This window comes from Nymphalis io, chromosome 21 (genome assembly GCF_905147045.1).
Source record: "Nymphalis io chromosome 21, ilAglIoxx1.1, whole genome shotgun sequence".
Taxonomy (NCBI): Eukaryota; Metazoa; Arthropoda; class Insecta; order Lepidoptera; family Nymphalidae; genus Nymphalis; species Nymphalis io.
This window is the reverse complement of record NC_065908.1, coordinates 7,392,562-7,414,895: the sequence shown is the minus strand read 5'-3', so window position 1 is coordinate 7,414,895 and position 22,334 is coordinate 7,392,562. Positions and strand designations below refer to the sequence as shown.

Sequence of the window (22,334 nt, the reverse complement as noted above, 5' to 3'; positions counted from 1 at the left end):
TTATTATATTAAGAGTTATTGATAAAAAATAGCTTGAAAAATGGCTACCTATTTCTCATTTAAAACAACATCAGACATTAATATCTTTGAATATTTTACTCAAAGGAATTTTTTTAATTGATCTATTGTTTTGAATGTATAAATTTTTATAAATGTTACTCTAATACAAAAAATATGTTTCGACTTTCGATTACAAACAGCGCTCTGTAATAGTTAAATAAGTTGACCAATTATATTTTAACGATTTAACCATTTAAATAAAAAGCACAATAATCTTTTAGTATGTTAATATTATTACTGTAAAAACCTTACATTTATGTTATTTAGAAAAGCGTATTTTTCGCTTCGATCAACAAATCGATATTTTTTCGTTGTTTATTTAAATTATGAATATTTTTATCTTATCTGTGCAAAATTTCTGCGTCAGACAGAAACGTCACCTGCGTCATCGCATCGTACGACTCGCTACTTGTAGTTCCATTTTCAGTTTTAATTTGATAAACTACATTATTTTTAATGTGAACTTAATTTGTGTCAAAAGTATTGAAATCCTAAACTAACATGTAAATGTAAATTTTCGAATATGAGTTTATGACAGACCTTACAGTAAGGTAAATTTAATTTAAGCTAAGTTTTAAAAATAAATCGTTTGCGTCACAAACAAAACAGAATTTTTTTGTTTACTAATTTCAGTTACGAGACGAAATGTCGAAGGCCGTGCTCATTCCGGAGTGCAATAAGGATATTGGGGGTGTGAAAGAAGAAATATGTATATCGCCAACTGATAAAAAAGATGGGGCGATAGGCTTGTTTAGTAGGCTTTTAAGAACTTCCAGCAGAGTGGCCACTATTGGAAAGAGACTAAGTTCTGAGAGTCCAACATCTACAGACCCTTCGATCAGCTACTATGCTGTCTACATACCAGCTGAAATAGAAAAGGGACCCATTGATGGTAATTTATTTTTATTTTTAGTGTTATCAAAAAAGCGAATAAATAATCTTATCACTTAAATTTAGGTCAATGGATAGTAATCGGACTATTATTTATTTGTTATTGCAAAAATAATATTGCAGCAGATAATTTCACTTTTATATTAAATATAATAAAAATACAATTTAATCAATTTGATACTAATGCTTACTACTACTTCTTCTACTACTACTATTTCTACTAATATATTAAAAAAAATCTATATTGCTGATTTAATTGGGTATTTAAAATAATTGGATAAATTTGCTATGTAATATAATTTATTGGCTTGAAACCTTTTTTAATTGATAGTTCAGATTTAACATTCCATTTATAGTAATGTGATTATCTGTATTCAAACAAGAAGAAAATTCTAAATAGATTTTAATAAAACTAGATAGTAATCATATATATTTATGAGTCAGAAAAAACTTATGAATTATATATACACAATGATAAATAGCTGGAGAAGACCATATTTTACATTAAAAGTTCATCTTAACAAAGTTTGTAGTAGTGTTTTTAATTTTGATTATTTACTTCAATAATAATTTACAGAATCTCTACTTGTCTACAAAAATAAATCTGACGCTATGGTACTTGTACGTCTGCACAAATCTGCCAGATTCAAGATGTTCAGGTCCTACAAGGATGCTGTAGCTTTTGCTTTAAGAGGAGCCGAACCAACTGACACCCATTCATTATATGAAGGACATGAAAACTGTAAGTCTTGTCTACTTTTTGTTATTAGTATTTAATCCAATTTCGGAAGACGATCAGCTAAGCCAGTTAGTGACACCTTCGACCATAGACGCTGGGATTGTAAGAAACATAAACCACTTCTTAAACTATCAACATTCTGATATTGAATTGGTTATGTCCTTGCCTTTAATTGCACTGACTCATTGATCATTCAAACAAGGAAACATCATTTACAGATTGGTGGTAGAATAAATAGTGGAATGGGTCCATCTGATCAAGATGGGACTTTACATAGTGCTACCGCTTACTTAAAATTACTTAAATACAAAAAATTACAAAATTTCCTATTTTGTATAATATATATTAGTATCCTAATAGTGATATTTGTCTATTGACGCTGATCTTAATCTGTCATTGTTTGTTTGAATTATTAATAATTTAAGGTTATATAATGGAATAGATTTTAAATAGATATGAAATTGTAATTATAAATTATATCTCTTCATGCTTGTAGAATGATCGAAACATGTATATATAACAATCAATGTGTGTATCTTTGTATTTATATAGTATATAATAAGTGATATTATAATCATGAGAATTTCACATGATAAATAAGTATGAGTGCTTGATAACATTTCTAATTATTATTATTCATATTGATTATATATAACAATTATATTGCATTAAAAACAATTTTTACTAAAGAAAAAAAAAGGTTTCTGACATTTATTTAGTATAAATTTTATAAATGTGAAATTATTCACTTCTAAACAACTGAAGCTGTTTTGTTAACATTTGGTTTGAAGCAAGTTTGAACCCTTAAGAAGGACGTAGGCTTTTTTTTAATACCTATCACCTGCCCCCACTGTTAACAGAGGGCGAATAAATGCGTAAATCAAATTGTACTAACACAAATCTCATATCCTTGCACTTTGTTTCGTTTTCACACTAAACATGATATGAATTGCACAGTTATATTTGATCTTTTCCGACGGCATATGGATTGTTCCGAAAATAACTGCCAAAAATAAATAGATAGATAAAGTGATAAGTGTCATTGCAGTTGTATTTTTTATCTAAATCTATATTAAAACACCTTTTTGTTCAGAGGGCAACATCCTCGTATCACTTAAGATATTTCAAGCGACCTGATTATGTTATCTGAAGAGGAATTGAATATGACAGTGCTTTGTTTATATATAGATTATTTGTAATTTGTAAATCGTAAACTGATTTTTAAAAATAATTTCGATAAGAATAATAATACTATGAGTTTGTTTTGTTTGTGCACACCAACTTTACAACTATTACAAGTTATAAAGTTGGTGTGTATAAAGCGCACGTACACACAAGAGCTTGATTTTTTAATTAATATACTTTATTTTATACCATAAACATATAATACAGAAAATGTTTGGACCAAAACAATAATTATGTGTTGTACGATGGACGGACTTATGGTTGATTAGCCATCTGTTTCAGGAAATCCTATTTGAGAATTTAAAACCATAATCTGAGTAGGTAGTTAGTTGTGGTAGGGCCTTGTGTAAGCTCGTTTGGGTAGGTACCACCCACTCATCAGTTATTCTACCGCAAAACAGCAGTACTTGGTATTGTTGCGTTCTGGTTTCAAGGATGAGTGAGCCCGTGTAATTACAGGCACATGGGACATACAATCTTAGTTTTCAAGGTTGGTGGCGCATGTAAGCAATGGTTAACATTTCTTACAATGCCAATGTCTATGGGCGTTGATGACTTATCATCCGGTGGCCAATTTGCTCGTCCGCCTACCTTTTCCTTTAAAAAAGGTATTGCCATAAATTTACATACATTTTTTTTTACATTAATATTTACACACTAGTAAATATTTTAGGACAATAAAATATTGCTTAAAAATATATTATTTTATATTTTAATATATATTAAAAATATATAGGTTTATTTATTTTTTCATGTTATTTATCGCTACCATTATTTATAATATAAGACTGATTGGATTCTGTTTATGTCTAAGGCTCTAACAGAATGAGTAGATAGTTTGTTATTATAAGTATTTAATATAACACACATATATATATATATATATATATATATATATATATATATATATACACTGGCCTCCAAAAAAATCGACCCACCTACATTTTTTGTAAAAAAGCTATCGTATGGTTTTAAACTACCACATATTTATATTTTTAAGATTGATAATGAAAAAATGCAATTGTAGGATTGTACAAAAACAGAAATGGTGCGCAAAAAATAGGTTTTTAGGTAAATATGTGACAAAACACGAAAACACAAAATTTTACGCAATTTTATTTTTTTGTGTACAAAACGATTATGCCGTTTGTTTTTAAATTTGGGTGCCTAAATCTTACTTTAATAGGGAGTGTTTCCTCCTCTTGACCTAATCACTGCCTGCATACGCCTATTAAGTGACCTGATTAGCTTTTTAATGTCTTCCTGTGGGGTCCGTTGCCATGCTTCAGTTAGGGCAGCTTCCAGTTGATTCAGGGTTTCTGGAATTGGATTTCGTGCTCGAACCGTACGTTTTAGCTGGTCCCAGAGGTGCTCTATCGGGTTTAAGTCCGAACTATTGGTTGGCCACTGCATAACTGGAATTTCGACTTCCCTGAGATAGTCTTTAACAATTCTAGCGACGTGAGGTCGTGCGTTGTCGTGCATAAGTTGGAAATTGTCCCCAATATATCCAGCGTAAGGCATCACATGAGGCTCCAGAATGACCGTTATGTAAGTTTCAGCATTAACAGCACGATTACGGAAAAAAACCAGCTCTGTGCGTCCCGTCAAAGAAATACCTCCCCAAAACATTGTAGAGCCTCCACCAAATCGGACTGTTTCTCGAATGCAACACTGAGAGTAGCGTTCTCCTGGCCTTCGCATGACTTTACGTCGTCCATCAGAGCCTACTAGAGACATTCGGCTTTCATCACTGAACAATACTGTCTACCATTGGTCCAGTGTCCAATCGACGTGCTGCCTAGCAAATTGTAGTCTTGCTTGTCGATGGGATGCTGTGAGTTTTGGTCCTGTTGCTGGCTTGTGAGGGGTTAAGTTTTGCTCTCGAAGTCTTCTTACAGTATTTTCACTCACAGACACTCCACGACTTTCTCGGAGTCTACCTTGAACGTCAACAGCCGAAAGATGTCGGTTTCTTAAAGACGTCAAACCAATTAAACGGTCATCGGTCGGGTTCGTGACACGCCCCCTGCCAGATCCTGGTCTCCGGCGATACTCCCCAGTCTCCAAGTAGCGTTTGTACACTCTTCGCACCGCTGAACGACTTAATTTTAGTGTTCTAGCCACATTTCGCTGACATAACCCCTCATGAATAAGAGCTACGACTTGAGCAGCTTCTGCTTCAGTAGTATCCATTTTTTATGTTTAAACTTATTAAAATTATTGTTTCAACAAAGTTTCATACACTTAATCAATAATAAACATCGAACCGAGATGACTCCGCGTTAAGAACTGGAAATAAACTAACCATGCACTTTGTGCACAAAGTAACGTTTTCTTATCAATACTTTAAAAATATTCCAAATATCCTGAATAACACTTACAACTCCTCCAAATCAATATCAAGTGGGTAATAAAATGTTAAATGTATGTCCCATAAGTAAAACAATCCACCTAGGTCGTCGCATAGTTAAGATAACAACTTTGTAAGTAAAAAAATACGGGTGGGTCGATTTTTTTGGCGGCCAGTGTATATATATATATATACTTTGCGTATATCATAGTAGGCCAAATAGGTAGTAAAATCAGGTAACGACAGACAAATTCGTGCGTGACGACATTCGTATATATAATTAATAACAGAATTAGGTCGCAACGAAAATAACTTGTCGGACACTTGAATTTTAATAATGTATTTAAATACAGATAGAATTCATTCATTCTCCAATTGTTCGTGGATATTTAATTTCCAAATTACAGTAAGGAGGATTGTTCAAACGAGTCACAAAACTGACTTCGATAAGAAATTTTTAATTTGTATGTAAAAAACCAACCGGTATTAACAAATTAAACGATAGTGTCGCAAATAATTACCAAATTCTAGGAAGTAATGTTTAACATTACTAACTGCTGAACTAAAATGGCCCGGTTGTTTGAACGCGTGAATCATAAACAATGATTGCGGGTTTAAATCCGGACACAGCATTAAATTTTCACGTTCTTAATATATGTTTCGCTCGATTTCGCCCGTATAGAATACATAGAAGGTATATAATTAAAGATATAAAGATAAAATATTGTTTTTTTGGGCTAGAAACCTTCACGGCGTACACATAACAACTCGCCAAAGATTAATTACAATCAGATGACTGGCTTAGATTGGTATATAAGATACATTTTATTACAAGTATACCGACCAAATTAACAATATTACCTATTTAAATAGGCTCGTATACGCACTTTAGAAGCTACAACCGGTCGCAATGTAGATTCTACCGAGAACAAACGGTGAATAACAGTAGTTTTTTTTTTTTCTCAAATGAAATACGTAGTCATTTGTTATTTAGTATCGCGTTATCGGTTAAATGACTCACTACTCAGTAAAAATGACATCTGATGTGAAAAATATTAAATAACACAAAATGTGGTCAATTGCTACTTGTTGAAATTTGAAATTTTTGTTTAATGTGGCCGGTTGGCGTGGTTGGTAGATACTTGCCTGTCACGCCAAAGGTTGTGGGTTCGATTCCCACCCAGGACAGACATTTGTGTGCATGAACACGTCTGTTTGTCCTGAGTCTGGGTGTAATTATCTATATAAGTATGTATTTACAAAAAAAGAAAAAGTAGTATATGTAGTATACCAGTTGTCTGGTTTCCATCGTACAAGCTCTGCTTAGTTTGGGATCAGATGGCCGTGTGTGAATGATGTCCCAGAATATTATATTATATAACAAGTTTCCCTATAATTATTAATTGTTATATTAACTGTCACTAGAAACGCGCCTCTTTGGTCCAGTGGCTATTAAGTCCTGGGTTGAATTCCCATTCAGTTCAATATGAACTTGTGTTTCTTTCTTTAGGATTTTAGAATATTAGGAAATTTATATATAAAAATTGCTTATTATATAATTTAAAATATATTAAATTAAAAAATACAGAAGGAATTCTTTTGACTTCTAGACAACCTTTGGTTTACCATATTTGAAAATGGAAATTGGGTTGATGATGTATGATTAATTATACATACATAACTACATACAATTATATTAATTTAATACATGTATACCATAATTAATAAATAGTTTATTTTAGCATTTTTTATTGCAGCATTAATAGGTGAAAAACCCTATCCATTCAAGGCTCCATCTCCTCAAGACATGGTGGCGCTCCGGAAGGCGATAGAGGCGGGGCTGGCGTGCACTGTACGAGACCGCGTGTGGGATAACCCGAGATACCTCGTCAGCAGTGGGAATACACCCGCTATCGTGCAAGTAAGATTAACATTATTTTAGTTAGTAAAAGGTTGCACAATCAATATTTTTTTATATGAACATTATTGATGTTTATATGAACATTATTGATGATCTGTTTATGTGGACTTTCATTGTGCTGTGCTGTACTGTAAGTGCGAACAATAAACTGTTGACTGTTCGTTGTCTTTTTTGTTGTTTACGTACCAAGTACTACAACCACGCACCGACAACTAACAATAAAATTAATAAAAATAAAGCCCAGACAATCTAGCATTTTTATAGATTCTTGAATATTCAAGACACATTCATTGTACGTATTTCCTAGACAAAGAATATCATGTAAGTATATAATAAGACTGGAAGCCACGATACCTTAGTTGGCCTATTACTTCTTTCATTATTTTGGTGAAAGTTCGAGGTGCAGAAGACAAACCATATGGCACGGCGGTAAACTCATAAGTCCGGCTCTGTAAATTAGTATCTTCAAATTGAAACCTTAAAAATTTTCGGTGCTTTGAAGCTACTGGGACAAGTAAATAAGATTGCACTGTTTGTTACATAGCGACAAGACGTATTGACTATTGGTGCTTTAATATTGTTGTAAAAATCAGTGATTTTGCTAACAGTTTTCTCGAAAATTAAGATCTAAATACGTAGTATATATTCGTTTAAAAGAATAAGTAAACTTATAACAATTTCAGTGCCAAAATATAATAGTTTTCAACAATAACTTTGCAAATATAAAAGTGATTTACATATGTTTAACGTTGGACAAGTGCATCGTGATCTACTTCGTGCGTCAAGACGTTAATGAGCTTCATATTGAAAAAACATACCGCAACCGATAGGTCATTGACCACACATAAACAACGTACAAAACTGATAACTATTTTTGCCCGGTCAACTTAAACAGTTGTTGGAACAGAGGTTTCGAACGCACCGCATACGCAGTCGATACAGGTTCAAATCTCACTTGTGCGCATCGTTACTTTTTTTTTTTTTTTTTTGGTTACGAAGTAATAATATGGAGTTCGCCTGCTGTAGCAAATCAATAAAAGATGCTGAAGATCCTATTGTATGTACATCTTGCGATAGGGAATTCCATGTAGCTTGTATGCTACAGCTAAAAGATCAAGAACTAAAACCGGACGATGATCTTAGACTCTCCTGGCGGTGTTCATCGTGTACCTCAAATAATTCTCGGGACAACAAATCTGATACCCCAATTCGCAATGTCACAAAGCGGTCCAAGCAAAAAACTGATAAGAGTACGTCTTCTGAAAAAAATACACATAAGGTAAATCTCACTGCGCTACAAATATCAAGAGATGAAATTCGAAATATTATTAAATCTGAGTTTAAAGAGGCTTTTTCTGGATTTCAAAATGTCCTTGAGGATGTTAAAAAGGAAATTTTGTCACTCCAAAACTCTGTGAAATTTTTAAGTGATACTCATGATGCGATTCTTAAGAGACTAGAAACAGCCGAGAATGGGATAAAAAAGTGTGATGCATTATATTCCGATGTAAAAAACTGCCAATTATCTATGATAAACCTCCAAAATGAAATTAATAATAAGGAACAATGGTCCAGGCGTTCTAATGTTGAGATTATTGGCCTTCCCGAATCCAAAAACGAAAATTTAATGACAACAATGAATAAGTTATCGGAACTGGTGGATCACTCAGCTTACAGTCATTCGGACATCGATTTTATAACCCGCGTGGCCCCTAAAAACAATGATTCTAAAAAACCAAGACCCGTAATTATTCGATTTTTGTCTAGATGGAAGAAGGATGATTTCCTTGCTAGATTACGAGCAAAGAAGAATATCAGGGCTTGCGACCTTGGCTACGTGGGAAATACTAATCGTGTTTACTTTAACGATCATCTAACAAGTGCTAATAAGGCGCTTCTTCGTAAAACAAAAGAAATAGCTCGCGATAAAAAATATACGTATATTTGGGTAAAAAACTGTTCTATTATGGCTAGAAAAACTGACACTAGCCCAGTTATTCATATACTTAACGAATGTGATTTAAAAAAATTGTAATACGCGCAATTAATTTATCCAACATATTATATATAAGTACGTTTGGTGGCTTCTTTATAAATTTACTAAAATTATGTTGGCTTTTCTATTTGATTGTAATTTTATTAGGCTTTGAGAGACAGATGAAACTGCTAAATCTGTTTAAGGTTTATTCTATTTGTATAATTTTAGAAAGGAGAATTATTATAATTAATTTAGATGAAATGGTCAGTTTAAATGTATTTAGTATAATTCTTAAGTCTTATATGATTTATAAATTACTTATTTCGCAATGGTATCCAAAATAGCGATTTTGTACCAAAACGTGCGAGGTCTTAGAACAAAAACTTCTGAGTTTTTTTCGAATATATTAAATTGTGAACATGACATAATTTGTCTAACTGAAACGTGGTTATTACCTGGAATTTTTGATTCAGAAATGTTTGATAGTCGCTACTCGGTCTATAGATGTGATCGTAACTACAATGAACGTAACGATAAAATGGGAGGCGGTGTCCTGATTGCGGTGCGTAATGGACTCGTTGTTAAAGACCCTGTCTTTTTGCCGTCAAACGATATTGTTTCCTGTGACGTTTTTTCATTATGCGTAGCTTTAAGGACAAAAGGTAAGCCCGTTAATTGTAGATTTTTTTGTTGTTATTTTCCTCAGTCGGGTTCACAATTTCAAGATCAGTTGAACTTTTATGAACGTATCTCTGAATTAGTGATATTGAATCCGAAAGATATATTTTTAATAGTTGGTGATTTTAATGTTCCCAGTGCTATTTGGTCTCCTTCGTCCACATCCGCTGAGCTCTGTGAGAATATTGGAAACTCAATGGTCAATGCAATGTCTTCCTTCATGTCCTTAAATAACTTTTCCCAATATAACTTAGTCTCCAACATCAATAATCGCCAATTAGACCTTGTCTTCAGTAACTCAAATTGTAGGGTTATGCGCTGTGAAACACCTTTAGTAAAGGAAGATTTACACCATCCCACGTTGGATATTATGTTAATAGATATTAACATTAGTAGCTTTCTTAGCCCTCCTCGTATTGTTAAACTTTTTCATAAAGCTGACTATAAAATAATTAATGAATTATTGGCTAACATTGATTGGTCGGTTATTTCTGATTACTATGATATTGACACATCCGTTGAGAAATTCTATTACATAATCAATGATATAATTACAAAGAATATTCCTTCTAAAGTGGTTGTTGATCTTAGTAAGTATCCAGCGTGGTATTCCCCTGCACTTATTAAAATTATTAAAGAAAAACTAAAATATCACAAAAAATGGAAAATGTATGATAATTACAGTGATTACAGTACTTTTAAATTACTTCGTGATAGACAAAAAAGGGTTGAAAAGACATGCTACGATAACTATCTTGATTTTGCGGAAAATAATATTTTGAGAAACTCTAAGTGTTTTTGGACATTTGTCAAGACCAAACAGAATACAAATGACATACCTGAGCGGCTATATTATAACGATATCTCAACAAGTGACGGTCAGCAAATAAGCAATCTATTTAATGAATATTTCTATACATCCTTTGAACATAGTACACATCTTAACAATTTTTCCTGTAACAGTCAAAATAATAGTGGATATGCTAATACAATTAATTTGTCATCTGTTGATATTTCACTTGCTGATGTTCGTAAGTATTTGAAAACCTTAAATATTAAAAAAGGTAGCGGACCCGACGGTATACCACCTCTTTTTCTAAGTAAATGCTATATGACTATATCTATTCCTTTACATTTATTGTTTTGTATTTCCCTTCATACATGTACTATGCCTTCAATTTGGAAACAGTCTTATGTTGTGCCTATTTTTAAAAATGGAGATAGACATGATATCAAAAATTATCGTCCTATTTCGAAATTAAGTTCAATTCCAAAACTTTTTGAACGTATAATTTATGACAAAATCTTTCCAAGCATACGTCCCATAATTATTGACCAGAAATTATTAACAAGAAATCAACTGAAACTAATTTGTGTGAATTCACTGACTATGTTTTGACTGCAATGGACAAAGGATATCAGGTGGACGTTGTGTACACCGATTACTCCAAAGCGTTTGACAAAATCTCTCATTCTATCTTAATAGCAAAAATGGAGTTCATCGGTGTACATGGTGACCTCCTTAGATGGATCAAGTCATATTTATTGAATAGAGGTCAAGCCGTTACTGTGAAAGGATATTGCTCATCTTTTCTAGTCTATCTTCTCTAGAGTCCCTCAAGGCTCACATCTTGGACCACTGTTTTTTAATATATATATAAATGATGTTGTTTCGGTATTTGCATCTTCTAAATTTCTATTATATGCTGATGATACAAAAACTTATAAAATTATTAAGAGTGTTGATGATTGTATTAGTCTGCAAAAAGATTTGAACTTACTTAGCGATTATTGTACTACCAATTCGCTGTTTTTGAATATAAAGAAATGTAATTGTATAACATATACCAGAAAAAGAAAAGTGATCATTTACAACTACCGATTTAAGGAAGATGATATAAAACGTGTATCAGTGGTCAAAGATCTTGGAATAACACTCGATTCTAAACTTCTTTTCGATGAACACATAAATTCCATAACTTCTAAAGCGTTTCGTATGCTAGGATTTGTGCTGAGGATTTCCAGAGAGTTTAAGCGTGTTTCAACTTTTGCTCTTTTATATAAATCATTTGTGAGATCTATTCTAGAATACGCTTGCACTGTCTGGAATCCACGGTATAGAAATATATAGAATTCATCGAAAATATTCAGGAAAAGTTTTTAAAATATTTAAAATTTTCGTCTATAAATAATTTGAATCAAATAGAAAAGATACCGACAACTGAACAGAGACGACTTGAACGTGATATGGTGTTTTTATATAAATTGATCCACAACATATTTGATTCCCCTTATCTCCTTTCTAAAATAAATATCAAGTGTCCTCGCCCTGGTAGTCGCAATAAATCTATTTTTGATTTTCCATTGACAAAGACTAAATATGCAGCAAATGCATTTATTAATAGATCATCTAAACAGTACAATAAAACATTTATTGAATGTGATATATTTCATCTCTCCCTTAAAAAATTCAAACTGCAAGTAAAAGAAATATTATACTCTCAAGAGCCTTAATTTACTCATGCATTTTTAATTAATTAATTATAAATTGATTATTTATTATTAAATTATGTTTTCTTGATTTAAAAATTAAATTTATATTAAATTAAATTATATAAATGAATTATATAATTTCATGCACCTATTAAATATAAAAAATGTCTTGTTTTGTAATTACTTATGATTAATTTATAAATGGAAACTGTTTTGGTTTATGAATTGTTTTATATTTTTTATTTTATTGTAATTATTTCACTGTTTGTTTCCTGTACACTAAATAAATAAATAAATAAATAAATGTTACAGATTTTTTTTAATCCGGTATAACATAAAATTAAGACTAAAAAGTATATATATAAGTATATATATATATATATATATATATATATATATATATATATATATATATATATACTTATATATATACTTTTGTTAACTAAAACCATTCCAATGAGCTCAAACAGATGTAACTTAGCTATAGGTTGTTGAGGAGATGGATATCCTGCTGATTTAGGATGATGCTGTAGCATCAGATCAAGGTTACCATGTTTTTGTGATAGCATTGAAGTCACTTAAAATGTTCTCCAAAGAGCTGGACAGATTATTACAGAGTAACGTAACAGCTTGTGAATGTCCCACTGCTGGGCTAAAGGCCTCTTTTCCCTTTTTTAAGGAGAAGGTTTGGAGCTTATTCCACCACGCTGCTCCAGTGCGGGTTGGTGGAATGCACATGTGGCAGATTTTCAGTGAAATGAGACACATGCAGGTTTCCTCAAGATGTTTTCCTTCACCGTAAAGCACGAGATTAATTATAATCACAAATTAAGCACATGAAAATTCAGTGTTGCCTGCCCGGGTTTGAACCCACGATCATCGGTTAAGATTCACGCGTTCTCACCACTGGGCCATCTCGGCTTGTACTCCTCGCGGTGAGCCAGCTGTCAAGCTGGTCTGAGTTGACATATCAATCAGATGAAACTCCAATCGAGTTTGCCTCACTCTGTGACCGACAATGCGTCACACACCGATCGTGTTCTTGGTCAAGAACCTTTCAAAATAAAAAACGAAATCAAAATCAGTTATTGTTATACACCATCAACATTTTTCTCAATCCTGTCGTGTCAGTATTGCTGTCCCATCTGATCATGAGATGGGGAATAGAGATGGCATCTGTGTTATCGCACAGACTTGTGCACTTATAATATGTTCCGTGCAAATGGCTAGTAGTGGCTATCATCATGGTTGATATTTTATGTTAATTTATCAGGAAGGAGCTCGATATAACGCACTTCACATAGCAGCGAAGGCGATGAACGCTGAGATCTGCAACCTAATACTGACCACAGTGGGCAATCCGACCTTCGTGCAGACGTTATACGGAATGGACGCGGACCCTGAATCCTGCAAGGTAGAACTCGTCATTAATACATACATCTTACTTACTTAATGGTAGGGCTTTTTGCAACCCCGTCTAGGTAGGTATATTTATCACATATTCAACCGCCAAACAGAAATACTAAATGATAAATAAATATAACTATCGATTTAATAATTAGTAAAATCGTTAAAATTAATTCGATCTCCAAGTAATTAAGAACGGATTGCAGATGAAAGAACTTTATGTTTGATGATATTAATAATAAAAAATATAAATGATTTAAGGAATTCGCGTCAATACTAGTGGATAGATATCTGAACACCCCCGATAAGGCGATGAACGAGACGCCCCTCCACTTCGCCGCTAAGTTCGGAGCCGAAAACGCTGTGGACGTCCTGACGTCGTTCCCGCAGTGCAACAAGACCGCCAAGAACAAGCACGGGGAAATGCCGAAAGATGTGAGCGTTGCTATATTTAAAACTATCGGCCCTCCCCGACTTTTTCCTTACTTTTACCTTAATTAATTTTATAGGAAAAAAAAATTGGTATCTTGGTTCACATTATTGCATTTCTCGTAGCTATCTCGCTGTGTTACTCGCTGATTTGTAACTTTTTATAGGTGAAAGCATTTTAAAATCCGTTCAGTAAATTTTGAGTTTATCAATTACAAACAAACAAATAGAAAAATCGAATCTTTTCTTTTTATAATATTAGTATAGATAACATTATTTTTAATATTTATCGTATAATTCCATTTGTTTCAATACTCAATATAAAGTATTAGTGATGTTTAATGAATAAGAAAATTAATAGCGATGATTAAATATACGTAACATGTTGGAGTCATCTAGAATGTTACGGCTACGCGATTTCCAGTGTATCTTTTTTTTGAGCAAATTTTTTACGAACCACAAAAAACTATTTGGTGAAATATTATCATATATCTGTGACGTAATCACACATTGTTTAAATTTGACTTTTTAATTTGAGATATTTATTTTAATTTGGGATATTGTCTCCATGTAATTACGCGTAATGTATAAACAACGCCAGTATTACATACAATGGCATACATGTAGTCGTCACCCCTCGCTCAGTAACTCAGTGACGTCCCGGTGCGCAGATAATCTGCAGCCGCTGCGCGTCCCCCCCCGCCGACAGCTGCGCGCGCATCCGCCGCCTGCTGCAGGAGCGCTACTACGTGCCCGTGCTGCACGCCGACGACGGCAGCGGAGCGCCCACCATCGGCCGACCCTTCACACCCGCGGACCCCCCCGTAAGTTCATTTCTGTTATTATTATTTGTGGCAGCCGAGAGCTTCCGGCCGACTATATTCAACCCTTAGGAATAAACAAAACGTTCAGTCAGAGAGGACGTAAAAATTTAAAAAATATTTTATTTGTACCGTTTTCACACTGTAACACCGACCCCAAGTGAATAAGCTAAGAACAAACATATAATAAATATATGTATTAAGATAGCAGACATTAATTGGCTGTTGTGATGTTGAAGGTTCCTTTTAGACATTTATATTATATAAAGAAGCCGAGATGGCCTAGTGGTTAGAACGCGTGAATCTTAACCGATGATCGTGGGTTCAAACCCGGGCAAGCACCACTGAATTTTCTTAATAATATGCTTAATTTGTTTATAATTCATCTCGTGCTCAACGGTGAAGGGAAACATCGTGAGGAAACCTGCATGTGTCTGATTTCATTGAAATTATGCCACATGTGTATTCTACCAACCCGCATCGGAGCAGCGTGGTGGAATAAGCTCCAAACCTTCTCCTCAAAAGGGAGAGGAGGCCTTAGCCCAGCAGTGGGACATTAACAGGCTGTTACTGTAAAGAATTTTATATACCCCGTTATTTTTAATAACTCTCCAACCCTATAATCTTTGTTATGTGTCACGTTCCTCTATTAACACTGGTTTATTTTCAAACATACTTAAAACAATCAGTTTATACAACAGCTGATAAGATTCTCGAATTAGAATGAATAAACTAATATTGTAACACATTTTTGGTTTTTCTATTTATGTGATTGGTATATTTGTAATATACAAATGTACAATCATCTATTGTGAAGTGTATTCGCAAAGCCAATATATTAGGGTGATATGTTTTCCGAAACTTCAATAAAACTCAGAAATATCCAGTTCTAGAAAATAATAATATTTCTTAAAAGCATGTTTGCATATATAATGTATATACCCAACAAAATGCTTATACGGAACATTATCTAAAATTTTAAATTTTGCTGACTATGAAATGTAAGACGTAATTGCATAAGGACATTATATTCCATCAGGACTTGAACCAGGATCCTCTATCCCCTCGATATGAGATCCGCGCTTTCGCCGGACCAATGGAGGCCAACGATGCAGAGTCCTTTCGACGACGCTGGAAGACTCCGCCGAGGTCTGCGAAACCGACCTTCAGGCTTAAGGAAATGACTAAGGGATTAGAGACGGTTGGAAGGTAATTTTAGTATATTTGAAGTGTGTTTAAAGAGATATTTATTTATATTAAAGTTTATATCAATAAAATATATAAAATATATATTTATTTTTCCAGAACCCTGGCAGAGCAGATGAAAGTGGATTGGAAGGAATATTGGCCATTTTTAGACACGTTCACAGATCTCCGATCACCAGAGGGCCTCTCACTTTTGGAGAATTATCTCAAAGCCAAATATGAAACGGCTTGCTCATTCGCGTACAGCGACAGCATTCAATCTAAATATCTAGCAGATGATCTGACCATCTCAAAAATCAGCCTAGGAAATCTATCTCAGCAAAGCATAGCCAATACGATCCTCAGTCCAATGTCCGAACTTTGCGTTGCCATGAAGACGTGTCAGTTAGCGGACAAATCGTCGCACTGGAGGGAGAAGGAGCCGATCAGGCAGAGACTGGGCAGACAACCGAACCCAAAGCCGCTGATACCGAACGGCGAGTCCACCCCCACCTCGAACCACACAGTCAGTAGACTGCTGTGTATAGAGCGGACGTGCCAAGTCTTCGCCAAACGTATCGCGGACGCTTTAATATTCTCGCTGACGGCTGAGCCGGAGGTCGCCGGAGAGTCTCTCAAATCCGAAGCGAAACATCTCCAGCACACGATATACACTTACATGGACGACGAACGCTTCCGGACCATCGACTTCGCTCGCATACACTCGAGATTAGCTCAGCTCGTGGTCTTTAAACTGAAGCAACAGACCGGAGATTTGGACGATATCAACAGTTTAGTGGAATTTCTGGTGAAATTGAGATGTCCCAACGACGATATTTTTAGTTCGGACGATGAGAGGAAGCCGTTTACGTACAGGACGCACAGAGTTAAGGTGAACCACGTGATAGACGGACATGTTAGGTGCTTAGCGAGCTTCATATGTGAGGAGCTGACAGAGGCGGTTGTCACGAAGGCACCGGCGGTCTCTGAGACCGAGTGCACGGAAATATGGGAGAAGGCCGAAAAATGTAGGTGCGACTGGACGATAGAAGTGTTCGAGAGAAATAGCAAGAAAAATGCTTCGTTCAGAAAGAACAGGTCGATGTTGTCAACGAGTCCGAAGAGTGAGAGCTTTATTAGGAGGCTCACGTTCGATCACGACATTGGTAAGTATATTTTATCTGTGTAACCATAGAGATTTGAATGTTCTTTTATATTTTCATATGACCAAATTAAGTTTCCCTTCAAATGATAATTTAATTATTTTGGTCTTGAGTTACAACTCTCGGTCAGACCAATTAATCTATACTAAAAAAAGAGGAGACGTTTTTTTAACTAATTTACTTAGTTACCCATTCATTACCTATTCTACCGCCAAAAATCAATGCTTAGTATTCTTGTGTGGTTTAAAGGGTGAGATTCACTTACACTGATTCGTGTAACTAAAGGCACAAGGGACGTAACGTCTTAGTTCCCAAGGATGGTGACGCAAAGGCAATCAGGGATGGTTAATATTTCTTAGAGTGCCAATTTCTATAAGCGGTGGTTACCCCTTACCATCAGCTGGAAGGTTTTAGTATATTGTATTATGATATAAGTAGCTGCACTTCAGTTTCAAAGGTATTTACAGTAACAGCCTGTTAATGTCCCACTGCTGGGCTAAGGCCTCCTCTCCATTTTGAGGAGAAGGTTTGGAGCTTATTCCACCACGCTGCTCCAATGCGGGTTGGTAGAATACACTTGCGGCATAATTTCAATGAAATTAGATCATCGGGTACGATTCACGCGTTCTAACTAGGCCATCTCGTGATTAGGTATTTATTATATACTACAAAGGTATTTATTATAGACTATTGACAAGACAAGCGTATAGACACGAAATATATAAACGTCGCATTCAACAACAAAAACAACCGAACTATGTCATGTATAACAACTTCATATCTATTCCAGGAGATGGTAAAACGCAACAGAACGAAGTAGAGAAGCCCGTCAGCGTGAACTCGCCTGCCGGTGACAGCGCGCCCGTGCTGTTCAGCGTCGACGTCGCCAAGTGCCAAGTTCTCGAAGCGGAGGTTCATTTATTTCCATTAAATCAAAATACTTTGTTCAACATGAAAGCATTACACTTGCTTATTGATAGTCAAACTAGAAATTACCACCGGTTCTGAAAAGAAACACCCAGCCCTGAGTAGAACCGGCGAAAGAAACTATTTATATCTAACTTTTCTTTTTTTTAAAAAAAATATCTCTTAAATACAATTATGATTAATCGATTTTAATTAAATCGAAGAATCAGCCAATTGTTCAAAAATAGTCAAAGCAAAAACAAATTATTGATAATGAATTAATGTACAGCCATTTCACATTTGCGGCTTGTGTGTCTGTTATTTTAAACCAGCAGACATTTCTGAATTTGACTTTTCTAGTCAAAGTTCGAAATGTTTTTGTGAACTAATTAAGTATTGTAAGTAGAAAGTATACAAAGTTGGTTATTTAAAATAAAAACAAGATTAATGTTCTAAAGGGATTTTTTTTTTTTGTTATAATTTTTGCATGTTTTGTTTTTATAAATAGTTCCTCTTTCTTGTTTTTTTTTTTTGCTTACGTAATTTAGTTCTTTTTTAAGTTTTATAACAAAGAATGTACTTTTTTTATTCCAACGCATGTTAAGTTAGCCTATAAGTGAGGTATGCAATTTTTATATTTAAGTTATTTACGATTGTAGTCTAGAATAAGAAACAAAATTTTATACAGCGTTGGCTTCCTATTGAATAAAATAAATAAATAAATAAAAAATTATGATATATATTTTTTTTATTAATAGATTTCCGACGACGACTCTATCGTGTCGTGTCAATCAGAAAGTGAAGAAGCGTACCAAACAGCCTCCGAACAACCTACACAAGACTCGGAGGAGGAAAAAGAGGACCAAATGCAAGATGCCAGCGACCGAGCTGTAACTGAACCTTTCATATATGGGTAATTTAATTTTGTATCTACAATAATTTAACTTTTTTTTTTCAGTAAATTGTTAATCTAATAATTAATAAAAATAAAATTTGTTAAATTATAGTTTAGACAGAGCAAGATGGGAGTTTTTTTTTAATCAACTTCAAACACTCTGGTTTTATCGTTGCACCAATGAACTTAGTGATATTCTAATTTGTTTTAATTTAACTGACCTAAGCCCCCTGTAGTATATACATAATCTTGTAAAAGCCTTATATATTTACTGGTGGTAGGGCTTTGTGCAAGTTCGTCTTGGTAAATACCACTCATCAGATATTCTACCGCAAAACAGCAGTACGTGGTATTGTTGTGTTCCGGTTTGAAGGGTGAGTGAGCCAGTGTAATTAGACATAATATCTTAGTTCCCAAGTTTGGTAGCACATTGGCGGTGTAAGCGATGGTTAACATTTCTTACAATGCTAATGTCTAAGGGCGTTGGTGACCGCTTACCATCCCAGGTGGCCCATTAGTTTGGCACCAAATTATAATATAAAAAAAAGAAAGCAATTTTAACACAATCATTATCGATGGCTATTACAGGGAAGAGCCAACGAAAATGGATCGGCTAGTCTTCGAGGCCATCAAGGATGTTCAGATCTCTCATGACACCTATCCCAACGTATTCCGCTGGAGGCACACAGTGGCTTTGTACTCGCCAAGTGAGAGAGACGGGTATGTAAATAAACACTGTTTATTGAGATCTAAAAATAATCTAAGGTATTCAATACCGAAACGTGTTAAAAAAAATTGAAATTATTTTTACTTTTTTTTAATTTCTTGTATAACAAAAAAAAAAAAAAAATTGGCTGTACTTAAAATGTTGTTCAGGGGATTTAGATAAGCAAATGTATGTATGTGTATTTTCTTTCGAATGTCAAATCAATGATGTCAGAACTAGATAAATCAGTTCAACTAAACACCCGACAACGTTTATAAGCAAGGCCGCAAGTACCTATTAGTCTCCTAAACGTCTGTCCATTGCCAGCTGGTTGTTGCCGAGCGCGGACGACAGCGTGTCTTGGGTGGGCTCCCCGAGGGTGGCGAGCAGCTCCCCGAGGGTGGGGAGCAGCCCTCCGCGGGGGGGCTGCAGCACGCCGCGGGGGGGCTGCAGCACGCCGCGGGGGGGCTGCAGCACGCCGCGCCGCGAGCGACACACGCCCGTCACGCTTCAGGTACCAGCCGTCACATTGTTAAGAATAACATTGCTATAACAATTTTTTATTTGGTTATTAGTATTTATCACCGCTTAGTGGGGATAGAAAACCAATCCACTATATTCTCATTCAATTGATTCCTGACTCCACACAGCGATTTAGGAACAATTCTCATAATGAATTATATACTTGATTGAGTTTCAAAAAGAGTCAATTTAATAAATAGTTTGAAGAATGAGTGAGTCACTTTTATTACAGGCTCAAGGAGTTTATGTTTTGCAATTTTATTGTCAGCGTGAATAAGTCTTTATTTCTGACAGCTACCGTATATAATATACCAATCTGATTTATGTATATCTGGAATATAGATTTCAAAATGTTTCTTATATATGTATAATTTTCATTTCAGATGTCGAACTGGCTCCGGGTGACCGGACCCAACTCCCCACGATCAGCGCTCGCGACTAAAAACGTTGGGCACAATGTTAGTTTTGGTTTTTGAATAATCCTTCTTAACTGCCATTTTATTTTTTATGACATAATTATGACAGCTATAATTAATAATTATGCAAGTAATTCGGGAATATGAGGTAGCTTCCCTATTTTTCTTTTCATTTGTATTACTTTTTAATTATGTTTAGATGAGAAAAAAATATGTTGTAATCTCGTCTCAAATGTAATGTTTTCTTGGTGAAGTGTAATTGGCAAAACTTGCTATTATACAATACTGTTTGAAAAACTTTTATGCTATCAATCAAGACCAAATAAAATATATGGATAGGATTTAACATAGTAACTCTTCAGTTCTTTAAAATATTCAACGAACGCAAAACTATTTGCTAAACAAATGACATTGCTGATAAGAACATAAAGATAAAAAAATGACATATAATACTGCCATATTCATATTTTGATAATGTAGCATAATAAAATGTTTCATTTCGTATTGTCCGTATGTTACCGCCTTATACTACTGTTTTATGTTTTTCTTGTGAGTTGTAGAGGTCCACAAAGAGAATGATCGTGTAAACTTCTATATTGGTTATAGTGTCTGTAAATTTTATATAGAAATTAAAAATTAAAGATAATACGTTCTTAGGTAAAGTATTGTGACGCGTGAAACGCGACATAGGGAATTTATTAAAAATGAAAAAAAATCGTTTACAATCTGTAGTACGCTAGTTTGAATATTCATAACGTTTTTATTTAAACATTTTTCGTAATAATTCTCACATTATTTTATACACTCACCAATCATTAATAACAATAAATTTAAAGTACGACTTTAATAATTGTTGCGAAATTATCATAAAACATGAAAAATATGTCAATCGAACAACATTTTGATATTATTTAAATACAATGGGATGTATATTTTGCAACTATTATTATTGATAAGAAATTTACATCACAAGATATTAGAATTCACATTAAATTACTAAATTAAGACAAATATTTTATGTAAAAGATAATCTCATATTTTATAGATTTATGTTTGTGGACTAATTTTTATTTTGACTATGTTTTTTTAACGTCTACTTGTGTGACGATAACGACCTCGGTCATGGCTGGATTAAGTTGCGCAGAGGCAGGTCCCTCAACAGTACAAGTCTCTAGTATATGCCTTCTAACCGTTTAAATATTTTTTACAAAGTTAATTAATAATTAACTATTTGCTGTTTTACTGTGGGACCCATCTGCATATTTTTTGCCTATAATTTAATCCGCCCCTGCCTTTGGTAGTTTGATTTGTGGAAAAAAAAGTCACGTGTTGATTTATGTTCAAATATAATTTGTGTAATGTCAGATTTGTTTCTTCTGTAATCTTTTTATGCATTTCAATCAAAGTACAATTCCAAGTTATCCGTTTGTATGACAATAACGATATAATATTAAGCATTTATTATTATTTCATAGTTTCGTCTGGTCGCCAAATGTTAATAAATGGAGTGTTACACTTATTATAATAAAATAAATATTAGAGAATGTTTGTACTTTTATATCGAAGATAAATTTATGTATATATTA

At 34.1% G+C, this 22,334-nt stretch overlaps 1 protein-coding gene across 1 annotated transcript; it reads left to right on the top strand.

Annotated features, from left to right (window-relative positions):
• The first annotated feature begins 446 nt into the window (after nucleotides 1–446).
• On the top strand, nucleotides 447–22,327 carry LOC126776756 (ankyrin repeat and LEM domain-containing protein 2 homolog). The gene is made up of 14 exons (XM_050499492.1): nucleotides 447–611; nucleotides 694–952; nucleotides 1,529–1,693; nucleotides 6,986–7,149; nucleotides 13,572–13,712; nucleotides 13,967–14,140; nucleotides 14,806–14,958; nucleotides 15,995–16,164; nucleotides 16,261–17,306; nucleotides 18,094–18,215; nucleotides 18,968–19,122; nucleotides 19,693–19,824; nucleotides 20,138–20,324; nucleotides 20,716–22,327. The coding sequence occupies exons 2-14, from the start codon at nucleotides 706–708 to the stop codon at nucleotides 20,806–20,808; spliced, it is 2,949 nt and encodes a 982-aa protein (XP_050355449.1). The 5' UTR covers nucleotides 447–611; nucleotides 694–705; the 3' UTR covers nucleotides 20,809–22,327.
• The last annotated feature ends 7 nt before the right edge of the window (nucleotides 22,328–22,334 follow it).

Excerpts from the sequence above, each read along its gene's own strand:
- LOC126776756 (XM_050499492.1), top strand. The coding sequence starts at position 706 with ATGTCGAAGGCCGTGCTCATTCCGGAGTGCAATAAGGATATTGGGGGT. Across the intron at positions 1,694-6,985 it reads ATATGAAGGACATGAAAACT|CATTAATAGGTGAAAAACCC; the intron begins GTAAGTCTTGTC and ends TTTTTATTGCAG. Across the intron at positions 20,325-20,715 it reads ACACGCCCGTCACGCTTCAG|ATGTCGAACTGGCTCCGGGT; the intron begins GTACCAGCCGTC and ends TTTTCATTTCAG.